Source organism: Antrostomus carolinensis, unplaced genomic scaffold (assembly GCF_000700745.2).
Source record: "Antrostomus carolinensis isolate BGI_N321 unplaced genomic scaffold, ASM70074v2 scaffold132, whole genome shotgun sequence".
Lineage (NCBI taxonomy): Eukaryota > Metazoa > Chordata > Aves > Caprimulgiformes > Caprimulgidae > Antrostomus > Antrostomus carolinensis.
The window spans coordinates 1-27,251 of record NW_010297315.1 but is presented as its reverse complement, the minus strand read 5'-3'; the positions used below and the strand labels follow the sequence as shown (position 1 = coordinate 27,251).

General features: G+C 36.4%; 1 protein-coding gene across 3 annotated transcripts in view; it reads left to right on the top strand.

Moving 5' to 3' along the window:
* FAM184A (family with sequence similarity 184 member A) overlaps window positions 1-20,891 on the top strand; it is a 47,663-nt gene extending 26,772 nt beyond the window's left edge. Inside the window, exons 9-17 of one of the 3 annotated variants that reach the window (XM_010162059.1) lie at window positions 4,863-5,075; window positions 6,248-6,401; window positions 6,804-6,931; window positions 9,147-9,331; window positions 9,837-9,983; window positions 13,161-13,278; window positions 14,591-14,695; window positions 18,249-18,451; window positions 20,531-20,891. In XM_010162059.1, the coding sequence (XP_010160361.1) occupies window positions 4,863-5,075; window positions 6,248-6,401; window positions 6,804-6,931; window positions 9,147-9,331; window positions 9,837-9,983; window positions 13,161-13,278; window positions 14,591-14,695; window positions 18,249-18,451; window positions 20,531-20,612 (1,335 nt within the window). In that variant the 3' untranslated portion in view covers window positions 20,613-20,891. The remainder of the gene's footprint in view (window positions 1-4,862; window positions 5,076-6,247; window positions 6,402-6,803; window positions 6,932-9,146; window positions 9,332-9,836; window positions 9,984-13,160; window positions 13,279-14,590; window positions 14,696-18,248; window positions 18,452-20,530) is intronic. The other 2 variants (XM_010162056.1, XM_010162058.1) reach the window with 2 other exon arrangements.
* Window positions 20,892-27,251: the final 6,360 nt, after the last annotated feature.

Below are 27,251 nucleotides of genomic sequence, written 5' to 3'. Positions count from 1 at the left end.
TTTACTCTCCCTTCCTTATCCCTTTTTGTTTTACTTAGTTGATTTCTGAATGTTTCCCTTTATTCCTGTGATCTTTTCTTCATAGCGGCACTGTCTCGGTGAAGCTTTGCATAAATCTATCAGCAATGTAAGTGATTTGCACTTACAGCTTGTGAACAGGGCATGTTTGCACTAATAAGTCTGCATAACCTTTAGTGCTGCTTTAGAGCTTTAGCCGATGAAATAGAACACGTCGTGATAATTGAGAGGAGAACGTTTGCCGCTAGTTATGAAAAGCTTGTGTGCTGCATCCATTCATCTGTGTAAATGTACGTATCACTGGGCATCAAACACTACGTATGTGGTCGTAACATAAGCAGCATTTTCATGTCATTGTTAAAGCAAACAAGCTTGTGGGCAGTGCAAATGTGGATTGCAGAGCTTTCTACAAAGCATGAGATTGGTGCTGTATTATAATTTGCAGTTTTGCAGCGCAAGTCATAATTGTAGCCAAAATGCTCTTTCTTTCTATTTCTTTATTTTTAAAATTCTTACCAGTGTTTTTAATATGCTGAAAACCTTGGCTAAAAGTATTGAAAATTCAGAGAGTAGTGTTTAGACCTGTTTTCCTTTGAATCCTCAGTACAAGAGTACATAGAGGGGATGCTCCAAAGATATGCAAAGGGAGGCACTAATGTTTTCAAAAATGTGTTCTTACAGATATCAGTACATGTATTGAATAATCAAAATCATGTTTAAAATTATGTACTCTTCTAAAAATAATGTCAGATTTTTAATATTTTATGTACTTCCAACAATAAAAAAAATCTTAGAAGGGTAGACTAATCTGACTTGCTTGTTAGAATAATTTGATCCTCATTGCCCTTTATTTTCTGTATAGGCTATTGATGCAAATGGGCATCTCCAGAGATTGACTCATTTCGGGCTGTGTTTTTGCAGTCACTTTATTCTGGTGGAAGTGTGAACTGCTCTTGAGAAGGGTATTCCTGATCTCTTCTGTGATGGCTTCCTGGCCAGACGTCAGACTTCTCTTGGTCATCTCAGTTAAAATGTTTTCTCCATTTCCAGGAAAGAAATGAAAAGAAAATTGTTTTGCCTTTAGTCCATGCTAAAAATGTTTATAAATGATATACTGATAATTATCAAAATTTGGAGCAGGAACTTAAGTGAGAGACAGATGTAACTTCAAGCCAAAAATACATTTTTTATATGATCTTGATAAAAATTTGTCTAGGATACCATAGTCAACTCCATTTGAATGTTATAATGAAAGTCTTTATGGAGTATGATGATTAAATTACTTGAGGTTCTGCAGGAGTGAACAGGACTTCCCCTAGAACTGTACCTCCTGGTGGCCATGGTGAATGGGACAGGGCATTAGCGAGAAGCCTGAGGGGCAGAAACATGATGAAAGGGACAGGCAAGAGTGGACAGAACATCTGTCCAGTATCTCAGTGTTTCTGTCATAGGTACTCAGAAGAGGAGGAAGAGGATCTCAGTGAAATTTGTGGGATTTCCTTCATACAAGATTTTTAAGCAGTAATTTTTGTTTAGAGTTCCTACCTAGTGCAAAGAATTGGACCAAATAATCTCTTAAAACTATCCTAACTGCACATTCCTATGATACGAAAAATGGGGAGGGGAGGAGGAGAGGGAGAGATACTGGAGTATGAGATGGATGGAAGACAAGGAGTAGAGGGGCTAGAGCCAAGTTGCAGTAGTGGTCTTGGGGAAACAAACGAAAAAAAACCCCAACAAACCTGAGTTTATGGATGGTGGTTAAATAGGAGCAGTGGTAATCTAAAGAAGAGTAAGAGTTACCTAAAAGTAGGGGGGAAAAACAGACCTCCAGGCAGGGTCTGGTTTTTGCCAGGTGTTGTCTGGCAGAGAACAGGAAATAAAGGCAAGGCTTTATTTGAAAAGAAGGACCCGGGTAGGTATGAGGGTACAGAAAGTTGAGGAAAGATAGAAGCGCCCAACAGTGAATGTGGGATGAATTAGAGTAGATGGAGATGTGAGTAGATCAAAGGGGAGTTTAGATAAAATAGATTTTTTTATTTCCTGGAGAAGGAAGACAACAGCACATTGCAATGCCAGATGATAATACGCAGATGCAGATTCAGGGCTGGCCATCCTGGCATTTGCATGGTGCAAACTAACTGCATCAGTGGAGTGAGTTTCTAGGGTTGGAGAGAAATAATACAATATGTGGTTGCATTATTGGTTTGTCTGACCAGCCCGGCAGCCCTGGCCATGGTGTGCTGAGAGAGATCAGCTGAGGATTTCTGGGGCTTCTGAGGAAATTAAAACGCCATGATACAAAGGGAAGTTTCTGCATAGATAAGCAGCTGGTTGAAAGATGGGTATTAAATACAGTATTACCACAGTGAAGGTAGATTATCAGTGGAGTTACACTGATGTTCAACATATTTTCTTTTACAAGTTGTTTACGAATAAGTACAGTGAGAATGTTTGCAGCTTATAAAAGGTTATTCCGGGTGGGAAGGACAAAGACTGAAGAATTACAGAATGGCTGTAAAAAGCCAAGGGACTTGGCAATAAAATGACAGATGAAATTCAGTGTAGATAAATGCAAAGTGATACACAAGGGAAAAAAAACAAAAAACCAAATGCTAACTTCTTGTGTAAAATGATGAACCTTACCTTGACTTGTTAAAACTAAAGAGTAGGTTTGGGTACTGTGAGAAATAATTCCATGAAAACATCACCTCAGTGCTCACTGAGTAGGAGTCGCAAAAGCAAATAAAACATGAGGAATATAGGAGAGAAACAGAGAAATAGCGTGTAAAACCATACAAAGCAGAATTTATTCTAATTTTAAATACCTTATCATGTTTTAGTCACCTAATTTTAAAAAGAAATAGTAGAAAAGGGGCAAAAGTAGGAGAAATGTGATGATAGATATGAAATAGCTTTCATACAAGGAGCAACTCATTAAGCCAAAACTGTTTAGTATGGAAAAGGGTGTAAGGCAGAAAATGATGGAGATCTACAGAATTATGAGTAGAACAGAGTAAATGAAAAGAGAATTTCTTTTGACTCCTCCATTACAAGTATTATAGAGGTTGTCATGTCATGGCACATCTACGTGGAACTTGCCACGGGATATTGTGTGTACTAAAAGGTTTTATGGATTCAGGTAGTGTTTGTATTAAACATTTCTTCCATTAATTTGCCTCAAAATACCTCTTCTGCTTTAAGAAAGATTTCTGGATGCTGGTAGACGTCGGAGTCAAGATCCCTACCTTTATACCTTGGCCTTGTTTTCTCTGGCTAACCCTGGCTGGCCATTTCTGGAGGCAGAACAGGAGATTGGACAAACCTTTGGTCTGACACTGTACAATTTGTATGTGATATTTATATTTAATGTACTTAGGAAAAGGTTTTACATGTATAATTGAGATTACAGAATGTAGTATAGGCCTTCACTATACTCCTTCAACTGTAGCAAATCTGTTTCAAAGGTATCTAAAGTAAAATACTGTTGATACAGTATACTTAGAAAGTAGAGTATATATGCCCAGACACAAAGACCTGGTGAATTTGAAATGCAATGAGCCATGCTAATTTCATTCAAATTAATTTGCTTGTTTTTAGTGCTAATTTTCCTTTAAGTGTAGCTTTTTTTATTTCAAATCTGCTTAAGCTGTGCCCTTCTGAAAAAAACCAACCCACGTGTTTGACAATAACGTTCATGCTGCAAGTTGTCCTTGGTATGCTGCTGTTAATTTTTGTTAAGTGATAGGTTTAAACGTTCTTTAAATCACTAAATTGATGTGCCATGTCATTATTAATTTGTCATAATTAACTTTAAGATATGCTGAATCAAATGACACTATCAGACTTTCATTTATAATTCAATTTTATGTAATGCTCTTGAGGCTTGAAAGCTGTCCTTACTGATTCAAATTCTTTGTCACATAGCAATTTTATTTTTTCCTTCCTTTGAGTCACTGTAGCAAAATTCTGTTTTGGTTAATTCTTGTTTCCAGAATTGGAGGGTATCTTTCTCATATTTGGCTTTAAAGGAAATACAGGTTTAGTATTTTCAGTCTGAAAAGATGCAATCTGATGTGAAGAACAAAGTATCACATTATTATAAAAAAAAAGGGGGACTTTTTCAAGGAGTACAGTGTACTCTGGTGTATTAAAGTGCTTGCTGGGTGAAAAGCATCATTTCTAAAATCAAGTATTTGTGACTAAGATTGCTTAGATCTTGAAAACCAGCAGAAAAATCAGTCATGGTGACTGAACTAACAAAAAAAAAAAAAGTGCATAGGGGAAATCCATCAAGTGTAACATTTTATTTGTGATGTAAAGTGATATGCCACCATTTTTTTTTTCCTTAAATGAGAAAATTGCCAGTAAGATAGGACCATATCCTATCAAAAGATACAAAAATCAGTCAATCTAGATGTCACAGGCTATCTTCCCCTATCAACTGCAGGGTTTTCCTTACAGAGTTGATGTGGTGTTCCCCTGAATAGTTTATCTTAACAATCAAGTGTTTGATTTCAGACCTTGATAGTGTCATTTTTATGGATCTTTATACAAAAACTAGAAGTAAATTTTGATAATTTGGCCATGAAAAATTGTGTTACAGATGGTGCTGTAGTATGAACTGATGGATAGCCCTTACAAAACTATTTAAATGTAATTATTATATCTCTGAGATACAATATTAACAACAAATTCAGTAGGTGGATGACGCTGCCTTGTCTGTCTTTTAGTTAACGTTCTGGCTTTAAAATTTCAAATGTTTTCTTCTTTTGACTGTTTTTTTTCAGAGTTGATGTTAGTATTAATAACTAATGGATATTTGCTGTTCTGTTGTGGGTTAGATCTCCTTACTGAAGCAGAATCTGGAGATGCAGCTTTCCCAGTCACAGAGCTCTTTGCAACAGCTACAAGCCCAGTTCAGTCAGGAGCGACAGAGGCTGACTCAGGAGATCCAGGAATTAGAAGAGGAGCATCAGCAAAGGCATAAGTCACTTCAGGAAGCCCATATCCTTGCCTTTCAAAACATGGAAGAAACAAAAGAGCAAGAACAAAAGGCATGTTCATATGGATGTTCCAAATTATGTAGAGAATCTTGCCATTTTAGCAATTTATGTACACAGAATTAGTAAAGAAAAGTATCTGCATAACTACTAAATTTCCTTTTCAGCTGATGTCTTAGGGTAACGTTTTTATCCAGTTGAATCTGATTAAGACATATTGAAAGTCATCTCTGATAGTGACATTGTTTCATGTCTTGCTTTATATTCTACCAGTATATGCATATATATATATAGGTGTATATATATGTAAAATTATTATCAATACACACATCTCTTTACAGTCGCTTGACATTGTTATCCGTAATATTATATTCTAGTTTTGATTTGGAATAGGTTTCTCTGTATTTTCTGTTATGGTTACCTAATTTCACATATGTTTTCTGATATTTCCTGTCAATTGACACCTTTTGTAAGGTATTTTATACTTTCCTTATGTTAAAAATGGTATAAACTATGTTCTGCAACCTCCAAGAGAAAATTCAAGTCAAGAACAATGTCATACCCAAGATAGTGTGTGGGGTTTTTTTGTTGGTCTTTCTTTTTTTTAACTCTTGACTAAAGGAGCTTTAAAATTGAAATTTTGGCAGTGCATGGTACTTAATAGGGTGTGTGTTTTAAGTTTTAAGTTCAGATCTAGAGTGTAGCTTTGCAATCAATTTTCCAAAGTACACTTCGTGTACTTTGGTTCACATCATAACTGGTCTTGGAGAACACAAAGTGGATTCCTTTTGTTCGAAATGAAACTAGACGTTGTGCACTAGGAACATTGTCTCATACACTTCAGTAGGGAATAAACATGGGTGTCAATGGGGAGCCAAAATCCAGAAATGTATATTGCATGCACACTAGACCAATCTATGGATCTGCATCTTATCACATTGCTGGCTAGTGTAAATATATCTACAGATTGGGGTTTTTTTCTCATTTCCAACTGTGAGCAGAACAGAGTTTTTGTGCACAGGTGATATTGATAAGCATCAGCCACTGAAAAGATATAGTAGTAGGATACCTTAGTGAAAGAAGAAAATATGAGCAATATTAGTGCATTTTAAATAGTTTCTAGAGTATGCCAGTGCCTGCTTTTTGTTGCCAGTTGTTTATTGGTTAATATTTTATAAATTCCCTAAGCTGGTGTAGAATAAATTTTGTCAATTTTGATTTCATAGGAATTAGAGGAACGCTTACAACAGAAGCACTCAGAAGAACTCCAGGCACTGAAAGAAACACATAAACAAGCCATGGAAGGCTTCAAATTGGAGATGGAACAGGAAATTCAGACTCTACGATTTGAGCTGGAGGATGAAGGAAAGGCTATGTTAGGTATATGGTTTTCAAGTTTGCAAGTGGGTCCAAAAACATTATTTCTACTCATAGAAATATACATGCACATATATATACATACGTGTCTGTGTATTACAATACTGTAGTGTATCTTAGTCATTCAATGTTGACCTAGTTGTTCCTCTTAAAATCAGTGTAAGACTTAACAGGTAAGACCAAACTGTTCACTTTTGAAAAATCTTACCCTTAAGTTTTTTTGGAAGGAATAACCCACCACGTTTCATGATGGAGAATGTTTCGGAAAATAACAGGAATAGAAGGACAGGACAGTTGCTTAGCTGATGTAAAGAGTGTGTTAGGTCAGCAGCAATGCTGGAGGGAGCTGAACTGTTACTGTTAATTGATGTAAAATAAACTTTTCTTTTTGTTCATGGCAACTAGCTTCATTGCGCTCAGAGCTGAATCATCAACATGCAGCAGCAATTGACCAGCTAAGGCACAACCATCAACAAGAACTGGTAGCTGCCAAAATGGAGCTTGAAAGAAGCATAGAACTGGGCAGGCGACAGGTAGGAGGCATTGCTAGCAACTGACTGTAAAATTGCACAATCAGTATTTGTTTTCTGTTAGCTGGAGGCAAGAACTGTTGTGAACAAACAAACGTGTAATCCTTCAAAGTCAGCCAGCACCAGCAGATAGTGCATCCCTACCAGTTTACCTGAACTACCTTGCTTAGCTTTTTCTTCCTTCAGCAAACTTCATTCAAAGCCTAGTAGGTAAATGGTCCTGTATCAAGGCAGTTTCCTCTCAGAGTTGAGCAGCCATCTGGGAGCACACTGACTTGCCGAGCGAGAAAAGGCCAATTCAGCAGTACTTAAAAATGAAAAAGCTGTTTCTGTGAAGCCTAAGTGATATGGCAAAGAACTGGTTGCTTAAAACCAAATGATTGCTTCAAATTTAAGAGATAGCTTAGTATCTTTTTTCTCAGGAGCCAAATTGGAAAAGATAAAATAGCACCTAAGAAAGCAGAGAAGACGATGTAACAGCTTGCAACTGTTTATTAAAAAAACCCACACCCAAACCCAAAAAACCCCAAACAAACACCCAAATCCCAAAGCCAGTATGGACTACCTTTGCTTTCAGCACCAAACAGATTCATTCACTTTTATCTTTTATTTTTCACTTTATATACAATCAGTTTTTCCAGTAGTAACTAAAAATTCAAAGCTTGATCTCTACTGAAAGGAAGCCTGACTCCTGGAAATAAGAGGACTGGAAGATAAATTTATTTGCCTATACCATAGGCTTCTCAGGGTTGATTTACTGATAGTCCAGCACCAAGGAGGTGGAGTGGTTTTAGAAATATATTAACAGAGGAAACAGGTTTAGTTGGTTATAGCCTTTACACAAAAAAAGACAAAGCCAAAGACGAGCCTTTCTTTTTCTCTTCCTTGCTGGTTTAAAAGTGTGAGCACTAGAGGCAAAAATGTTGTGCTGTCAGCAGTGAACAAAACCATGCAGGATTTAGGAGGATATAGTTTCAGTCCTGTGTTGTTTAAGCCTAGAGTGAGACACCTAAAGGAGATGTTAGGAAAAAAAGTTTCAATTACAAGAGCAAGTGTTTGATCCAACCAAATGCCATGTACTTTTGGCCTTAGTACAATGAGCTGCTAAGGATGAGCTTTAGTTGTACAGAGGGCAAAGCAATTAACTGTGTTTTCCTGTGTTAGAATGCTCATCAGTTCATAGGATCAGAGCTGAACTAGATGCAGAGAAGTCTGAGCAGGATGATTATATTTGCTAGTTTTTGAAATATTTAAATATGTGGATATAAATTTTCCACTGCTGTTTCTTATAACTTTAACATAAGGGGAGGTGTAGAGAGTTATTATAAGATGTCTTATAAAATTTGTACATTAGGATATGTTTTTATTTCCTGGATGCGTGAAGGCAAAAAACACAAATGTGCATAAAACTACTTTGAAATATCTGCTGATTTTCTGTCTGTGCAAACTATATGGTCATTAATTATTGTGAAACTGTAAGAAGTGGAATAGATGGAAATTGAAAACTCTGGAAAGGTTGATTTTATTACAGACTTTTTCTAAACTGAGGACAGTCATTACCAAAACCATTGGATGGGTTCCAGAGGAGTTTCCTAGATGTTAGCTTCATTGGAATTTTTTATGCAAAAAGAATGACTTTTATTGATTTATTGGACACAATATAAATATTATATAAACTATTTGGCATGTTTTCTGCTGTCAGATATTTATGACCCTTATATTTATATATACATAAGATGGGAGACTTCTGAATCATAGTATTCATTGGTGCAGGGCATACATCTTGAGCTATTTTGTCCCATTATATGGGGTTGTAAAGGGGAAAAATGTTTCTCTGTATCATATGTTGATGAGAGAGAAAATGCCAAATGCCCAGCCCTCTGGTTCGAAGCAGTATCTGTTTGTTTGTTGTATGTGTGGGCAAAAGGAAAATGTGGTGAACTGTGCAAACTTTAACAGGCAATGACAAGGACAGGCTTAAAATTTCCTCACAAGTGGAAATTGTTTGTTACATAACTTTGATTTCTTCTTTATTTGTACTTGTACACAATAAAAAAACCCCTCAGTTTTAATTAACATATATGTCAGCATCAAAAACTGGAAAAAATGTCTACTGAATGGAAAATTCTGCTCAGCTGTTACTGTACTGTGCAAGTATTGTGCTTCTGAGAGACAAGTCTATTTAAAATATTTTTTGCTGCTGCTACTTATATCATAGGAGAAAGAATTTTTATGCCGAATATCAGATCTGCAAGATGAACTGAGACATCGAGACCATCATATAGCTGAACTGGACAAAGAGATTCTCCATCTTCATGAAAATATAAGTGCATTGACCAAGGAATTAGAGTTTAAAGGGAAAGAAGTTCTTAGAATACGCAGTGAATCCAATCAACAGATCAGGTATGATCTGTTTTCCACTATAAACTCAAATATATATATATTGTTTCATGTATTGTTTTACTTCAGACATTTTACCATTTGCAGCTTTTAAATTATCCTCTTAATCAAGTGATGCTATACATCATTTAGTCTTTAGAAAAAGCTATGCCCATTACTAGTAAAATTAGTGAATATTACTATACTGTTAAGCTGTATTTCAGTGATACATTTTTGGCATATTTTAGTAACAGTCTGCTCAAATCTGGGTTTTGGTGTTTTGGTTTTTGTTTTTGGGTTTTTTTTTTCAATTCATTTTGTTTGTTTATTTTAAAAAGCATTAAAGGAGATGCATTTTCCATGAAATAAGCTAGAAGGACAGTAAGTAGTGGGTTTTGATGAATCAGTAGTTCCTTCTGTGTTGTCGGATATTGTGTAAAAGCCATTAGAAACATGGCAGAAAATCGTGATGAACAAATGAGTCTGATTTTAGAATAACTCTTTTTTTAACAAAAAATAAATTAAACAGGATGCATGAGCAAGATTTAAGCAAGAAACATGAGAAAGAGCTGGATGTCTTGGCAGCAGATCACATCAGAGAAAAACAAAGCATGCTGGCAGATTTTAATAAGACCCAAGAGCTGCTCAAGGAAATTAATTCAGCTTTACAAATTTCGTAAGTTTTGTTGTGTTAAAAAATTTGTATGTAGCTGCATTTGAGTTAATAGTTTATTCTAGTGTCCATAAGTTGCTGAAGATATTGCAGAGATGCAGGTGTGCAAAAACCTCAATCAAGTATGGGGCCTAATCTTGCCTTCTTTAGGCAACACGATTCTATAAGCTGTAGGGGAATTTAGTGAGATAAATTGTTAGGGATTTGAGACTGAAAAATTTCAAGTAGGAAAGATTAAATCTGTGTAGTTCTTAGAAAACTGGAGAAAACATTATTTCAAATGTTTTTTCTCAAACTCGTAATACATCTTTTTGAGCACACAAGAGTTTCTTTAAGTTTATAAACACAGTATTTGCTGTTAAGAAGTCTGATCATAGCTCAAGCAATGCAAACATTTTCAGGTTTGCTAACATAAAGACTATTAGTGTCTGAAATGGATTATATGAGCATAACAATAACAGACTACTTAAAGTGTCTCTGAGTCAAAATGCCACCTGGGGTAAGGCCACCTCTGGGCAGAAGTAGTGTGCTGTCTGGCCAGTGCTTTCCTGTCTTTCACATCCTTCATTCTTTATTTCTGCCTGAGATGTAACTGCTTTGGTCAGGGTTTCTGGCCGAGGGTTCATAGTGCGTTGAGGGCTTCCTGACACAAAGTTATCACCACCGAGAGATGTGTATTTGCAGCACAAAAGACTTATGGCAGGAAAAATAATTGGTTCTAAGTATATGACAGAATTTTTTTTTTTAAGTAAATATCAATTTAAAATGGACAATAAAGCCCAAATGCATCTAATTCTTTTTTGATTATAAGCACTCAGAAATTATCTTAAAATAAGATGGGTATAAAATTCCTAGTTCTTACTCCCTTGTAATTGTCCACATGCACACTCTTGTGCCCTGATAAATGTTGTAACTTGCCATTCAGTAAATTAGGTGTAAACTACCTCCTGCTTTCTGCATTTATCTTGTATGAGAAACATGCCTGTGAGCAGCCACCAGAATTAGGCTTTGGAACTATTTACCCTGACTTTTTCTCTCATTAAGTTGCTTGTTTTTCAGTGTCCTGAAATTTTCTGAATTTAGTTGGTTCCCTACTCTGGTTCTTGCTCAGCTTGGAGCTGCAAGGAAGCAGCCACTGGCCTGAAGGCAGCAAACGTCATCCAGGGTGCCCTGACCTGGCTTTCAGTGTGTTCTGTCTCTCTGCTTACACTGAAGCAAGGAGTTCTCAAAAGAGCAAACTAGGGGGGGGGGGAAGAAAAAAAAATAAATGAGAGTTTTATGCAGCTATTTCTCAAGTAACTGTTTCCAGGTTAGGTCGCACCTAATGCTTGACCTTGTGAACATTTATAGAATCATAGAATCATTTTGGTTGGAAAATACATTTAGGATCATGGAGACCAACCTCAAACCCAACACTGCCAAGTCCACCACTAAACCATGTCCCTAAGCACCACATCTACGCATCTTTCAAATACCTCCAAGGATGGTGACTCAGCCACTTCCCTGGGCAGCCTATTCCAATGCTTGACAAGCCTTTCAGTGAAGAAATTTATCCTCATATGAAATTGAGAATCTATCTTACAGTAATTGAGAGTGGGTGTCATTAATTAGGCTCTACAAGTAGAGTATTTAAATTACATATTATCCCTTTGAAACAGAAAAAAACTTCAGTTCTCTGAAATATCTGAAAATAAAATGACAGCTGTGCGTAACTGTGTACTATCTTCTGGGGCTCTGTATACAGTAGCTTAACCCAGCGTAAAATGTATACAGAAAAATGAAGCCAGCTGAGCATATTTCTGTTCTGCTGAGTCAAATGCCTTTTCTGCAAATAAACATGGTCACAGTTGTTCACATTCATGTTTTATGTAAATACATTATATAATCTCCTCAGATTATCTACAGGTTATTTGGAGGTTATAAATATAATTTAATATGAACATTTCTTTCAGATGCAACTCTAAAAATCACATAGCTGGCTTCTGAAGGAAAAATATTTATCTAAAGTGAGAAATTATGTCTACTCCTAGGTGTCTTGTGGAATTAAGTTTGAGCTGACATAGACACCTTAAATTCATAGATTATTCTTAAATTTCTTTTTTCATTAAGTTTGTTAAATTTCCTGAACCTGTTCTGAAACTTGGTTCACCAATCTACATGAGGGCTGACAAGTATTTTAGTAGTTTCCTTTGGAACAAGGTTTATTAGCATCATGAGCATTATATTCATGTTTCAAAGAGACACTGTCATTTGAAATTGTCTTGTCTTCAAAATTTTTTCTTTAAGAAGAAACAAGGAGATTTCTGCAGTTACTTGTACAATTCCTCTCTCAGTTGGCTTATTTCAGTTGTCTCCTTTAATGCTTTCCCACAAGGCATTTCAGATTTCCTCCTATTTTTTTCAAGTGTTTATCAATTGTTACATTTCTCCTAATCCACATATCCTAATATCCAAGTGTTATTGCTTTTCTTTTGCAGCTCATTCCTTTATTTCACCTCTAATGGTACTAAGTTGCTTTTCTGGAGAGGAATTAGTTACCTGTTAGTCTTCACTGTTCTTGGATATCTTTGTCCCAGTATGTTCCACATAAACTGAGGAAGATGGTGCCAGCCTTTTCTGTCTGTCCAGTTTCTCCAGTATCACAAGCATGCATCTTTATTCAAAATAGTCATCTATGAAAAGAACCATGATACTGTTTGTTTTCTTCATCAAGAAAGTGAATTGCCAGCTTTAAAAATTGACATTAATATTAAATATAATGCAATATAGTCCCTGTATTTTACATAAGAATCAATCTTAGCTGTGTCTTCTGGAATTCTACGGTCCATATTATGGTCTTGAATGCCTTATTTTCAGTTTGACTTCCAGGAGGCCTTTTTCAAACATCTAGTACTGCACGTACAAGAAGAATGTTAAGTTTTTAGAATTTTACCCAGATTATTAGTTACTGGAGAAAATGTTGTGGTTATTCTTGATCCTTTTTTTAAAAAAAAAACAAAAAAAAAAAAAAACAAAACTAGCTAAAGATGATTGATAACATAGAAATTAATTTACTTCATGGTGATAAAAAAGTAATCTTTGGTTTTTACTCCTTGAACTCTCTTTTGTGCTAAGATGTGACTGTTCACTTATCATTTAACACTGGATCAGGCTAAGGGGGTATTCTTCTTTCCTATAAAGTTTAGAAGAAATGGAAGAAAAATATAAAAACAGAGAATCAAGACCAGAAGACTTGCAGCTCATCTCAGAACTGAAAGACCTAATTGCAGAGCGGGACCAACTCATAAAGAAATTGATTGTAAGACTTTTATGCTCTCTTGGTTTAATATGTTGACAGATATGAAAGTTAACCTAATTCAAAGTGTTTTAAATTTATTTAAAGAACCAGTCCTGCTAGAATGTTATTCATGTTCTTTAACACATTATTCCTATGGTTCCTATGACTTATAATAGTATGTGGTGGTTTGGGTGGATTCACCCTTTTTGCTTGCAGCCAAACACAGCCTGCTCTCTCCCCCTCCCCCCACTCAGGGAGTAGGGGAGAGAATTGGAAGGAAAAGGGCAAGGAAACTCACGGGTTGAGATAAAAACCATTTACTAATTAAAATAAAATTATAATGATAAGAACAGTAATAACAATATACAATTGAGTGATGCACAGTGCAGTTGCTCACCACCCACTAACCAATGCCCAGCCTGTGCCAGCCAGTGATCCCAGAGCAGAGACAGTCCCGAAACTGAAACCCTGGAAGAGCGAGCCCGAGCGATCCCCGAGGGAATACCCCTGATTTCTGGTCAACGCCGGTTACTATACTGATATGACGTGATATGATATGGAATATTTCATTGGCACAACCAGATGCCAGTTTGGGGTTTGCTATTCACTGCGCTTCTCCCTCCCAGTCCCAATGCAGCTGTGAACCAGCCAAACACGGTGGCCTTGAGCTCCAGCAGCAACTAATAACACCAGTACTGTTATCAATGTTCTTCTCATAACAAGTCTTACACTGAAACTAAACCACAGCTATTCTAGCTACTAAAAAGAAAATTAACTCTATCTTAGCAAAACCAGGACATAGTAAAACTAATTAGATACAGAGTTTTGAACAATCAAGCATAATACATTATTACAAAAAATACTTCAGTATGACCTTGATCAGATGTCTTCTAGCTCCAATCTTGAAATAAGCCAGCCATGTAAGCCACAGAAGAAATAGTCTCTTCTATGAGATTTCTAAGACCAATTTCCTGATCCACTGAGCTTCCCAAATTTAGACCACAACACCCTGACTCAGATTAGTCTGATTGGATCCTGATTCAGAGGATCCACATGAGGAAATCCAAATAAATCAGAGATCAGAAGTTAACTATACTGAGTCTTCTTCCATTAGGCTATGATCGCTCTGCAACTGAACTGTATAAATAGAAATTATTTTGTATTTACATATAATAATATATAAAACATACTAAATATGAAATGCAATTTTTATAATTGCCATTTTCTTTAGAAACATAAACATCAACTTATTTGAGATCATTTTATAGGCAGATTTGGCCAGTAACTGATTGAAAATGCATAAAAAGAAGTTTCTATTTGTTCTTCTTTTTAGGAGGACAAAAAGTTCTATCAGCTGGAGCTAGTTAACAGGGAGACTAACTACAACAAAATATTTAATGCAAGCCCTAATGTTGGTGTTATTAATCCATTGGTGAAGGTATGTTCCATGGACTTCATTGCTAAAGTGAAGAAAAAGAAATCTAAAGTCAGGATATAGTAAAAAGAAGAAATCCATGTGTTGTATGTGTGTGTGCCTGTGTGTATACATGTATCACTCTTAAAAGACATGTTGTAAACAAGGAACATAGTTTTCCATTTGTCTCTCTACTTATTTTTGTGTAGTTTTGTTTCTTTTGTGTTGCTGAGAGATGCACTGATATTGTTGAGTTTGCTAGATACGTATGACATAAAGCACAGTTCCTTCTCACAAAACTGCAAAATCAAAATAGAAAAGTGACAGAAAGGCAACAGCAGGCAAGACTGTACCACATGATAGAGAACAGTGACACCCGTAAGCAGTTTTAGTTTCCTAATTTTTCTTGGTTAGTTTGGAAAGTGCAAGAGCAATTTCATTTTTCAGGTGGTGCTCGGGATGGAAGAGCATTAGAAAGGTAGAGGGAGAGGGGACACTAAAGGAAGAGAGTAAGGGTAAAAAGGGGAAGGAGAAGAGTATGAGAAGGGCATGGAATGAGTCTGAATAGAGAAAGAGAGAGTAATACTGGAGAACTGGAGTGACAGCCTTCTCAGTTGTGGTCACCTCCTATATGAGTGAAAACACATTGGTAGCAGCCTTTTCCAGTTCTCTCCATCCTGCTGGATAGTGGCTAGTGAAGGCTACAGCACAAGCAGGCATAGTAGCCTCCCTGTCACTTCAAAAGCCAGCAGCATTCCTTCATGAGGAACATGCACAGACAGGTAGGGCACCTTAATTCTGTTTCTTTTCACCACTTCAGGAGTGAGTCCTCTGACATTTCCTTCCTCCTTGTGATAACCCATAGGTTATTTCACCTGCATGGAAAGGGAAGAGATTTGTCCCAGCTGTAGAAGCGGAAGAACTTGAGAAGGTTCTGAAGCAGAAAGTAACGCAAGGGGCACAACATGAGCAGCTCAGATGCCAGAGAGCTTCATTGATCAAGGTTCAGGCTCCATTATTTAAAAGGAGGTCTGGCTCTGTTATTTGAGATCAGGCTGTGTTATTTAGCTAAGCCTCCCTGTAGTTTCACATCAGATCAGCGTGTTTCCCACTTCTGCACAGAGTCTGCTGCAAGTTGTCAGTATTCTCTTACGTTTTTCAGGAGCTCAGCAGCTCTCACGAGCTTCTCTGCAGATGCCCAAATTTTAAGCGTAACTGCATAAAAGCACTTAGTCTGGGCCCAGAAGAGACAATAGCAGGACTGCCAGATACAATTTGAATGCTTTGTTTTTATGTGATAAAAGTTGTTTGAAAATTTTGGAAGTTTGTCTGAACCACTCATTTGTAAAAATGTGAAATGTAACCATCAAGTATATAAGCTTGTGGTTTTTGTGAAATCTGAAGTGTTTGGGAAAAGTACTCCAACATCAGATTTCCAGAGTGATAATTCATATATTTTTATAACATGCTTCTATCACTTCAAACTGTTTAGACTTTAAAACTGTCTTTATCCTGTCTAAAATCCTGACTTTAAAACACATGCCAGAACATGTTGATCTCCCATTTCATGAGTTGTGGACTATGTTATTGTATTTTGTCGAAACACATACTGTGTTATTGGAGAATGAATTACAAAGAAACTGAAAATCTCATTCTCTTCTCTTTTTTTGTAATAAAAAGACAGAATTTATAGGTTACTACAGGCTTTGCATATTAATGCAAAATTACAGCCATTGCAGGATGTATTAGAACTTCTCTAATTTATGCAATGGATCTGTTTAGTATTACATTGATACATCTGAAGTTTCTTGATACTTTGCATGAATTTCATGGAAACAATACACAAAATTTTGTCTCTCTGGATTTGACTGCTTCAGAAGCATAGATTGTTTTATAGAGATAAGATATAAACTATAGCATTTTTCAAAGCACTTATGTGGATAATATAAATTTTCCAGAAATGAGCCACCTGTGAAGCACATAGATGTAATTACAGTGTGTTTAACACACTGTTTTAATTACAGTGTGTATGACCTTGCAAATGTATTTTACATACAGTTGGTTACTTTTATTGAACTATTTTTTCCACCATGTTATTTTTTGCTTCTTCAGCTACCACAGAAGATGTAAAGGGTCTGGGATGATCTCAGTTTAATCCTTTGCAGCTAATGATCTTTCACTGTGATGCTTAAAAAAAGACTTTTTTTCTATTATAGCTTCTGGTTAAATTGTTGGGGTTTGTTAATTGTGTTTTCAGAAACCCATCCACCAGTGTGGCTACTATCAGTAGCATTTGCACCTGCCAGCCCTGGAGAGGTCAGGCGCTGAAATCAAAGTGAGCAGAGAGATAAACAGAAGAACGTACAAACAAACCACAGGACTCTGGCTCCATTTGAACTTGTGCCCACCCTTGAATAGAGCAGCTCTTCTGTTTCAAGTGGAATTCTGCTGGAAAATATTATATAGAAACAACATGAGATTCCACTTGTCTTTCACTTTATTTAGTTCAAATTTCTGTAGTTCATAAGCCCTTAAGGGGTTTTTCTCCTAGCTGCTTTGTTAGGGTTACATATATGTAATTGAATGAAAGTATTATATATTCAAATAATACATAATTCATGAGAATAAATGAATCCATTCATTCAAAAATCCTATTTTTGGAAATAAGGCTTTTTAAATATTAATATTTTCTTGTGGACATGGAATATTTGGTAGAAGCCAGAAAATACATGTGGTGTTATGTTACACAGCTATTTTTAAAAAGCTATAGAATTATTTGAAGCATCTTTCTACATTAAAATATAAGAGAGAGGATAAATACTGATTCCTTTGTATGATGAGTTATGGGGATTAAAATAGTGATATAAAAAAAAAATTCTTCAGTATTTTGAGCCCTTTGAAATACTATCAGTAAGAGTATAGACAGCATTAAGAAAAGAAGACGACTCTGGTGTCTAGAAGGAGCAGCTGTGGTAGCATTAGAAGCCTGTCCTTTTCCTTGTGCAAGACACTGAACTCCTGTACAATAATATTTCTATCTGCAGCAGTATTGCTGTAATGCTTGCTAACTGTGAGGGTCTAATTGCTTTAAAAGATATGTAGCTGCTTTTCTAGGTTCCATGTTCCAGTTACCAAAATGTGCCTCAGTGATGGGGTGAAACCTGTTGGAGAGATTAACTTTTTTCATCACTGAAATCTGCTGTAATTCCATTTGACAGCAAAGCTGTTTCACTGATATCAGGAAAAGATTTAAGTAGACATGAAAGATTTAACAGGCTAACTGACAAATGTCTTAAACAGAGCAAAATGTTATATTGGAAGATCTCGTATAATATATTCATTGATTATTACACTAAGTCTTAATCATCTTGATCAGAAATTTGATTTTTCTGTTAAAATTTGTGGTGTTCAGTTCTGGTCAACAGTAAAACTACAATTGGAAAAAAAAGCCCAATCTGTTGCAATTGCTCTCCTTCAAAAAAAAACCCCAAGCCATCAATACAGCTTTTAAATTTGCAAATTTCCTCATCTGTCCTGGTGCAAGAAGCCTTCCTTACATTTGTTATTTTTAATGCAGCAAAAGAAGAAGAACGATAAATCAACAAACAGGTTTGTGAGTGTCCCCAATATAAGTGCTCTGGAATCTAGCGGAGTGGTGGGCAATGGACATCCTAACCGCCTGGACCCCATTCCTAACTCACCCATCCACGATATTGAGTTCAACAGCAGCAAACCACTACCACAGCCAGTGCCACCCAAAGAGCCCAAGACGTTTTTGAGGTGAGCACTGCCTCACCAATCTTTTTTTTCTTTTTCTTTTTTTTTTTGCTTAACTCAGGAAAATTTTGCATTCCTATTGAGCTGAATCCCACTTGCTTTATGAACCTTTCAGAGGTACAAGTACTCTTCTGGCATTTTTAATTTTTACATTATATTTGTAACCTCTTTATAGTATTCCTTTTTATTTTAGACCTTGTTGAAATGTGAAGTATTCTCTCACTTTTTCGTAAGTCTTGAGCTTTGAAAACCTCTTTAGATACTCTAACAGAATTCATGTGCTTCCAATTGTTTACATATATGAACAATTGTTTTAAATGTTTGTGTTATTTACTGATTGTCATTTAGGAGTTGATACTAGCACAGAATTTCTTTTATTCAGTATTATGTGATAATAGTTTTTATGTAAGAAAACTATTTTCTGTGCTACATGAATGTTTTGTGTTTCCCCTTTCTTCAGCTATATGGAATTGTTTCATAGGAGTAACATTACTACAGCAACAGGAAATGCGCATGCTTGGATGCTTAATGCTGAGCTATCAAAACCAGCATTAAAATGTGAAGGAATTATCTCACAAATTAATATGGTGAATTGAATAATTTAAAAATGGTGTTTTAGAAGCAGGATTTTACTTTTTTGGCTTTATGTGCCTACATAATCAATGCACCGAAGCGCTGTGCTCTGTATTTAGTAGGTGCTGATCTCTTACCTCTAAGTTGGCAACTTAAAGCATTTCCACAGTTGATTGTTCACTCTCTCTTTTGGTTTAATGCAAAAGACCACATACCTAGAAACTACTGGTTATAGAATCTAAAACAGATAAGGAAAACCAGTCTATTTCAAGAAAACAATCTTTTTTTTAAAAAAACCAAAACAGTTGCTTATTTTTTCCTGTGCATGTGATGTGCATGAGTGTGCTTAGATACCTATAACATGCATGTGCATGAACTCGTGGACTGTGATGCTGGAGTTTCTATTCCAAATTGTTTTGTGCTCTGTATTATCAAGTGATACAGTAGGGATTATGTTATTACTGATTTTTATTGTTATAGGAACTTAATTGTGTAATTAAATTGAAATTAGATTTAAGTATTCTCTCTTGCTCGTTTTGTGAGAATTTTAAGCGTTTGAGGGGGAAACAAATGTTTGCAGCACAGCAGTTTCTTTTTTCCTAGTATATTAGCATATTTCCAATGTGTGCATGAACAATGACACAAGTGATATTTGTGATCAGTGTTAAGTATTAAAATAGTGTGTACTTTTGTTCAGTTGCCAACCAGTCTTTGTGAGCACATGTCTACAAATATGATGCTTGCATCATATTTTTGAAAATTAACTTTACCACAGGAAAAGGATGCTAAAAGAGGACCTTCTACAGTCACGCTTTTCCAATAAAATCATTTTTATTCTTCCTGAAAACCTACAGCTGATTATGAGATTTTAAATTATGTTTTCCAAAATATTATTTGCCCAGCCTGTAATGTGGCTTCTGAACTGACTTGTCCGTGCTGCTGATGCTCTCCAATGGAGTGGATGATCGCAGATTCTGTAGGGCGACATTAAATCATGTCTTGAGGCACACCGATAATTAATCCATGGAAGGAGGCTGAGGGGAGACCTCATTAATGTTTATAAATATGTAAAGGGTGAATGTCATGAGGATGGAGCCAGGCTCTTCTCAGTGATGCCCAATGATAGGACAAGGAGCAAAGGGTGTGAGCTGGAACACAGGAGGTTCCGCTTAAACTTGAGAAAAAACTACTTTACAGTGAGGGTTACAGAGCCCTGGAACAGGCTGCCCAGGGAGGTTGTGGAGTCTCCTTCTCTGGAGACATTCAAGACCCGCCTGGACGCCTTCCTGTGTAAAATTGTTTAGGTTCCTGCTCCGGCAGGGGGATTGGACTAGATGATCTTTCAAGGTCCCTTCCAATCCCCAACATTCTGTGATTCTGTGATTCTGTGAAACACAGACTGTGTTCTTTACTGAATATTCTCTCTGATTTTTTTTTTCTCCTTACATTTGTACTTTTTATGTAGTTGTGGGATAATTGTTTTTTTTTTTTTCCTTTCTGCTAATTTAGCCCTCCTCAGACTGACGCTTCACCAGTGGCTTCATCAGACCCCCAACGCCAGGAGTGGTTGGCCCGGTACTTCACGTTCTGAGAGACGATTTGTTTTTGTAGCACAGCGTGATGTGGACTGTTTGTAAGAGCATGACCTTAAGTAAACCCTCATGTGAACAATCTTTCCTGTAATTTGTCAAACACTGTGAATGAGAAAGTATTTGTCTTTCTAATTTGAAACTGCACTGTATCTCATGTTATATTTGTTGGAATCACTTGACATGGTACTATATAATGTGTGTAATTATAACTATTATTTTTATTCAAATGGAAGAATCTTTAAACTTTGTAATTACTACATAATAAATTTTGGTAGAACAAACATAATGCTTTCCCCCTTTTTCCTATAAATGTGTTTTCTTTGATTTCAGGTAAAGCTTTTCCCCAAAAAGTAATGTAATTGCATGGTTACTATAAATACAATTTAAATTGTAATAGGAAAAAGTACATATAGATCACTCTCCAATTTGGGCAGGATATGTTTAATGCATCCCAATTCTATTCCATTACTTTGCAGCAGCTTAAAAACTGTCTCTTTCTAACATTTAAAAGGAAGAATGTGACATAAATCAAAACTAGTGTAGCTGCTAGCCTTCAGAGCAAAGTAATTTTGACAAGAGATTGAGAAAAGCCACAAACCAGGAGCTGTTCATTGGGGAGGGGGGTTGAGTCCTTACCTGTTGCTCATGAGGCTTTGCCATCTAGTTATAATCAAACATTTTATCATTTAATTTAGGCAGAAAATTTTCTCACAAGTTATGTATTTCTTCTATGAATACTAACAAAACCAAATGATTGAAACATTTAGAGTACTGTACTGAGTATTTCTGCATAAATCAAGAATCTACATTTTGAGCATATAGTCCTGCTTTGGATAAAATTCATGTCTGAAGTGGAAAAAAAACAACCACCCAACTTTTTCCCCATTCTTACTACAGATACAGATCTTTCATTAAAACTTAAATTACCTTCCTTGTCTATATTAAAAGTTTTTTCTTCTTCTTAAACTGATATATGAAAATGTTTTTTCAGCTAGTGAGCATGATTCTCCAATCTACACCTTTTATGGTGCCAGTGTTGCTCGAGAAATTTGCTGCAGCATATAGAAAACCAGAGCTTATTGTCTTTTTTATATTTTTTTCATTCAAAGATTACCACAAAGTAACCTGCACTGGTAGTCTCAGGGAGAAAATTGTCTCTTTGTTTTATGAATGTATTTTTAAGCTGAATCTCTTATCTTTTAAAAGCAGGAAAAATGTTTGAGTTATTTGAATAAGGGTTTAGTTAGCATGTACAAAGGTCTTGAACTTTAGTATTTCATTTGAAGCCCTAACTACATCCTTTTTTTGCTATATGCACAAAGGTAAATACCCAGATGAAGATACTTGCTAATTGCAATGAGTTTTATATGTAGTATATGTATAAATGAAAAATTTGTATGTTTTCGTATAAACAATATAAAATCTTCTAAATGAACTTCTATCTTACCATTCAGCTTGAAAACTCCACTGAAAGCTGTATTCTGGTGATGCTGCCATGGATTAAAGGTGTATACAGCAGATTTTCTGTAGCTGGTGGACTCAGCTGTAGGTATATGCAACTTTTTAATTTTAGAAGAAAGCCATATTGGGCAAAATGTCAGATTTCTTGGCTGTTACCCAAAATAAAATACAGTAGCTCATTTTGTTATAATGTTCTGAAATGAGTGTTGCGTATTTTTTCTTGCATGCTCTGCAAGGACTCAGCCTTTTTCTCCCAGCCTCCATTTCATTTGTACACTTTTACATATGGAATTAGTAACTGAACAGTATTCTGAAGATTTTATCATCTGCATTTATTTTACGTATTCAGTAAAAGGTGTGCCCATTGTTTTTTTGCTAGTAGGTATTTGTCTTTTGGAAGGGAGAAGAAAGTTAAGAAGCACTGAGTTATCGTGTCTGCCACAGTCAGCAGCTGTTCCACTACCCAGTCATTTTCTTAAAAAACAAACAAAGATAAAAAGCCCAAAACCACATGGAAGAAACTAGGGAAAAAAAATGTCTACCAAAGGGCATTGAGAACTCTGTAAAATGTATTCCTAAAAAAATTAACATCTAGCATTTGGGATTAATCCAGGGACTTGCATCATCACAATGCCATTGTGTTCCTGATCTTTGCAGTATCTGGTGTTCTGGAAAAAGCTAAAAGTGCACAAGTGCACATATTCATGAGTCCAGTTGTGCAGAGAGGTCTGCAAAGTCTCTGCTCACACATGCAGTCTTTCCTAGCTCAATAGACAGCCAAGTAAGGAGGCACAGAATTAGTGTGAAGTTGCATACTATTATTTACAATGGTGGGAAAATCTTTTGGCTCTCTGCACTCTTGACATATTAGATCTCATGATCAGCACTTAGTGTAACTAATTCCCCTGACCCTTTAGTTTTATTCAGAAAGAACAATAAAAAGTCAAAGAGCAAACAATAAAGAATGTTAATATTTTAATCCTTACTGTGTTTTCCTGTGGAAGAAGGTAGCAACAAGCTATACTTGATACAAGGGCAGAAGAATCATGCATTTTGTCATAACTTCATCACAGTGATCAGTCTTCAGGCCAGATTTGGCCCTTCAGTATGGATTGCTCCATTTACTTCTGTGATAAGAGTCTGAATGCCAGTGAATTTTCCCGGTTAGCAGAAAACTGCTCTAGCTGAGCCATCTGACACAATCTCATAGCACAGGGAAGAATTATGTCTTGAGAACTGCATGGCTTTTTTTCTGCAATGGGAATTGTACCCAGAAAGTATACTTGGAAAAAAAAAAAGCCCAAAGATGGTTGAAAACCCAGCTGCAATCAGTGCCAACATAGAAATCACTTTACTAGATTAACTTCTTCCTTTTACATTTTTTCAGTTACTTCTGCATATATGGATTATATTTACCTGAGACTTCAAGGAAAATACTAGTGCTATGAGAAGTAGTGGCAATAAATTACATGGGTCAATATTATAGAATTTTTAATATTCTAATTTAGTCTAAATAAATTTTCACTTCTGTTTTTCTCATGATCTGTTATTTTGGAAGAAAAACTTGGGATTATTTTCTAACTGGTTTGAGTGGTTCTACAGTGAACATGTACATTTTTAAATTAAATGTCTTAGATTTTAGAATCTGATCACTTTGAAGAATAAGAATATCTGTGTTTTATAAAACTGAAGAACATAGAATATTTAAGGGTTGTTGGGTTTTTTTTAGGATATACCTATCATCTTTTCTTCCTAAATGTTCTCTAAAATGCTGCAATAATCTTTGTTTTCATTCTTAAAGCAGAATATATTTTTTTCATTCTTCAGGTAGGTGGTTGCTGGACTTAAACTTCCCTGCTTTTTGAGACTAGAAAACTTTCCACAAAGGACTTCCTTTGATGAGTTGCACTTCAAAACTGAAAGCATCAGTTTTGGGGGAAAAATGCTTCCTTTCCTGTACCTGAACATGGAGGGATTCTGAGCAATAGCCCATGTTAAAAAATGTGCCTTTCTGGTGTGGCAGCTGAAAAAAAACTGTGGTCCTTTCAATACACTATCCTAGTAACCATAGCTAGAAAATCCCAATATTAACTTTTGACTAATGGTTATTCACTTTTTTCCCAGTTTTAGTCTTACTCTGAAATTCTATTTAAAAACTCCAGGACATGAGGGATTCCTAATGAACATCAGACTTCACTCATAATATGAGAAATCAGGCCTGATCGCGATGTCAGAGCAGTCCCTTGCTTGTTTAAGGTTTATTTTAAGTTATATGTGAATTTTGTTAACACAATCCCAGTGCTATCCACAGGTAAATTTTACTAATTCTGCGCTGAGAAAATCAGACCACAAGTTTTCCTCCTTTGCTGTAATTTACGTCCCTTGAAGGAAACTCACTGAGTCACATCACTTAAGAAAACAGTGATCTTCAGCCTCCTCTGCAGTCAACAGGCAGCTTCAAGGGTGAATCAGCCCACTTATCTCTCTTGATTGCATAAAGACTGTGGAACAACAACAAATGTAAGTGCCTTGGGTGCCTAAATTTAGGTGTGAAGAACCCTAGCCCGTCCTTTTTTTTTTTTTTTTAACCAACATTTGCAAAAATGTATCAGCTTTGAAAGATGCAAACTGATTTTCCGTACAGGAGCTGTATTGCTTCTTTCCTGGTATGTACAATGTAGTCCAATGCAACACTGTTACTATTATTCATAGGCAAATGCTAAAACTTTTTTTACTGTAGTGAAGGCAGATCTCTAATTCATAGTATTGTTCAGCTACTCCTGGGCATTGTATCAGTTTTATTTATGTACACATTCCCTAGCAAAATCTTTAAATGGAAATATGAATAATTTCCATGTACAATTATACGTAGAAATCAGCTTGCAGTTCGAAAGCTAATTTACTTTGCAGTGTATTTTGGTCATATGAATAAGGATCCATTTCTTTAGAAATGCTACAGTTATTGGAAATACCTATGGGTAGTACTGGAATCATGTAACAAAACCAGGCAGCCAAGCTGAAACAACTTTTTCTCCTCAGCATGACCAACTCCTGCCCTCCATTTCTCTTAATAATACAATTTGTTACTTGCTGGGCTCAACACTGGGCTCTTTTACAGCACAACTGTTTATCATTTGCTATCACATTCACCATTAGACCACTCAAGCTTTGTGGACTGTGCAAATTGCACTGCAAGTTCCAAGGTTAACGATGGGACCTATGGGGTGAACTAATGATCCATTCTGGAGCCCTGCACAGTCTTAAGGATGAGTTTATAAATTGCTCATCACTAAGGCAACTCCGTTATTTTCAGAGTTAAGCACAGTATAGAGAGAGGCCTGTTCACAATAAACAGCTGGCTGAACACGAGAAGCAGCTGCTGCCAGCAGCACTGATAGCAATGTTGCTAGGGAACAAGAAGAGCCAAGCTTAAGAAAAAAAGCTTAATTCAATAATGACTTCCAAAATCTGGCTTTAATATGACAGTGAGAAGTTATCGGGCCTTCTATGTTCAACCTAACAGAAGAACATAAAAGTTCAGACAGCAGCTGAGTCTTCAGCTGGAGCGATAGCTGTTGAACTTCAGTTACAGATCATCAGGGTGATGGCTGGGCACAGAGAGAAGACAGGGCACTTGTGATAGTTTAACTTCCCTGGCAGCCAAACAAGACACAGCCGCTCGCAGCCTGCTGCCCCCTTTCCCCCACACCCAAGGAAACAGGGAGAGAATTGGGAGGGGTAAAGGTGAGGAGACTTGTAGGTTGAGATAAGAACAATTTAATAATTAGAGTAAAATAAAATTAAAATAGTAATAATAACAATAATGATAACAACTATATATAGATGAGTGATGCAGAGCACAATTGCTCACCACTCACTGATAATGATCCCAGAGGAGTGAAAAGGAACCCCGAACCCGAAATCGCAATCCTGGCAAAGTGAGCCTGAGCAATTCCTGAGAGAATCCCCCCCTTTCCAGTGAGCCCCAGTTAATATACTAAACATGACATAATACGATATGGAATATCTTATTGGCACATCCAACTGTCAGTTCTGGGTTTTACTGACTACTGCACTTTTCTTCTCTCCCCCCTTCCAGTCCTCTCTTCTTGGAAACCACCCAAGCACAGTGTCCTTGTGTGTTATCAACATTGTTCTCATAACAATCCTCACTGAAACCAAACATTGCAAGATCCTTCCTTTCTCTGCTGGCCAAATGTTCCTCAGATCAACTCATGGATGGTGAGATATTAATATAGTTAACAGAGGTGAAGTAACCACTGTAGCTTTCTTAATGACATATTTAAATATGATTGGGGGGGAAAAAAAAAAGTTGAGACATTCAAATTAATTGTCTTAGTTTAATTAAGGCAGGTAAGGCAGTTACTTTGCATATTGAAACCATGTATCATAACTTGAAAATAAGGGATCTAAAAGATATTATTTGTTTGAAAAGTGTTGATTTTCCCCTCCACCAACACTAAAGATTTGTATTAAAATAGCAACTTTGTACATTTCTTCTGGTATCTTTTTATTATAGAACTATCAGCACAGTTCTGATAACTTGGTGATAGTATGGTACACTTTTTGGATAAGATCTTGCATGGGCAGTGATTTTTGTTTTGATTGCTTATCAATAACTCATCATTAACACAAGCGAACAACGGGAGGTCCTGGGAGTGAGGAGCTCATTTTTTTAAATAAAATAAATAAAGTTTTCATAATAATAATAAAGTTTTAGGATCTTTCACCTTGAAGTTACGGGGGCATCCAGTTATTCTCTGTGGTATCACAAGACTTGACAGCTTCACTCCTTATGCCTGGGACTCAATTTTGAAACAGAATGAGCTATTTGAAAGATGATAAAATATCTCAAATAGTTAAAACACGTCACTGGGTTGTAATACACGCTCAGAGAAAAGAACATACAGGTATAAAAAATATTCAAAACAACACACTGTAATTTCTGGGCAGAAGTGAAAGCTTTGGGACCTTCAGAAACCAGAAAACCCTGTTCTCTGGATATATTAAAAATAAAATCCCCGAACTCCTCGGGCTGTGCCCTGGGGTGCCCTCATGGCACAGCGATGTTCAGGCAAACAGCAGCGGGCAGCACCGCCCGAACCAGCACCCGCTGGCGCCTCTCGCTGGCGGGAGCCAGGGCAGCGGGGGCACCT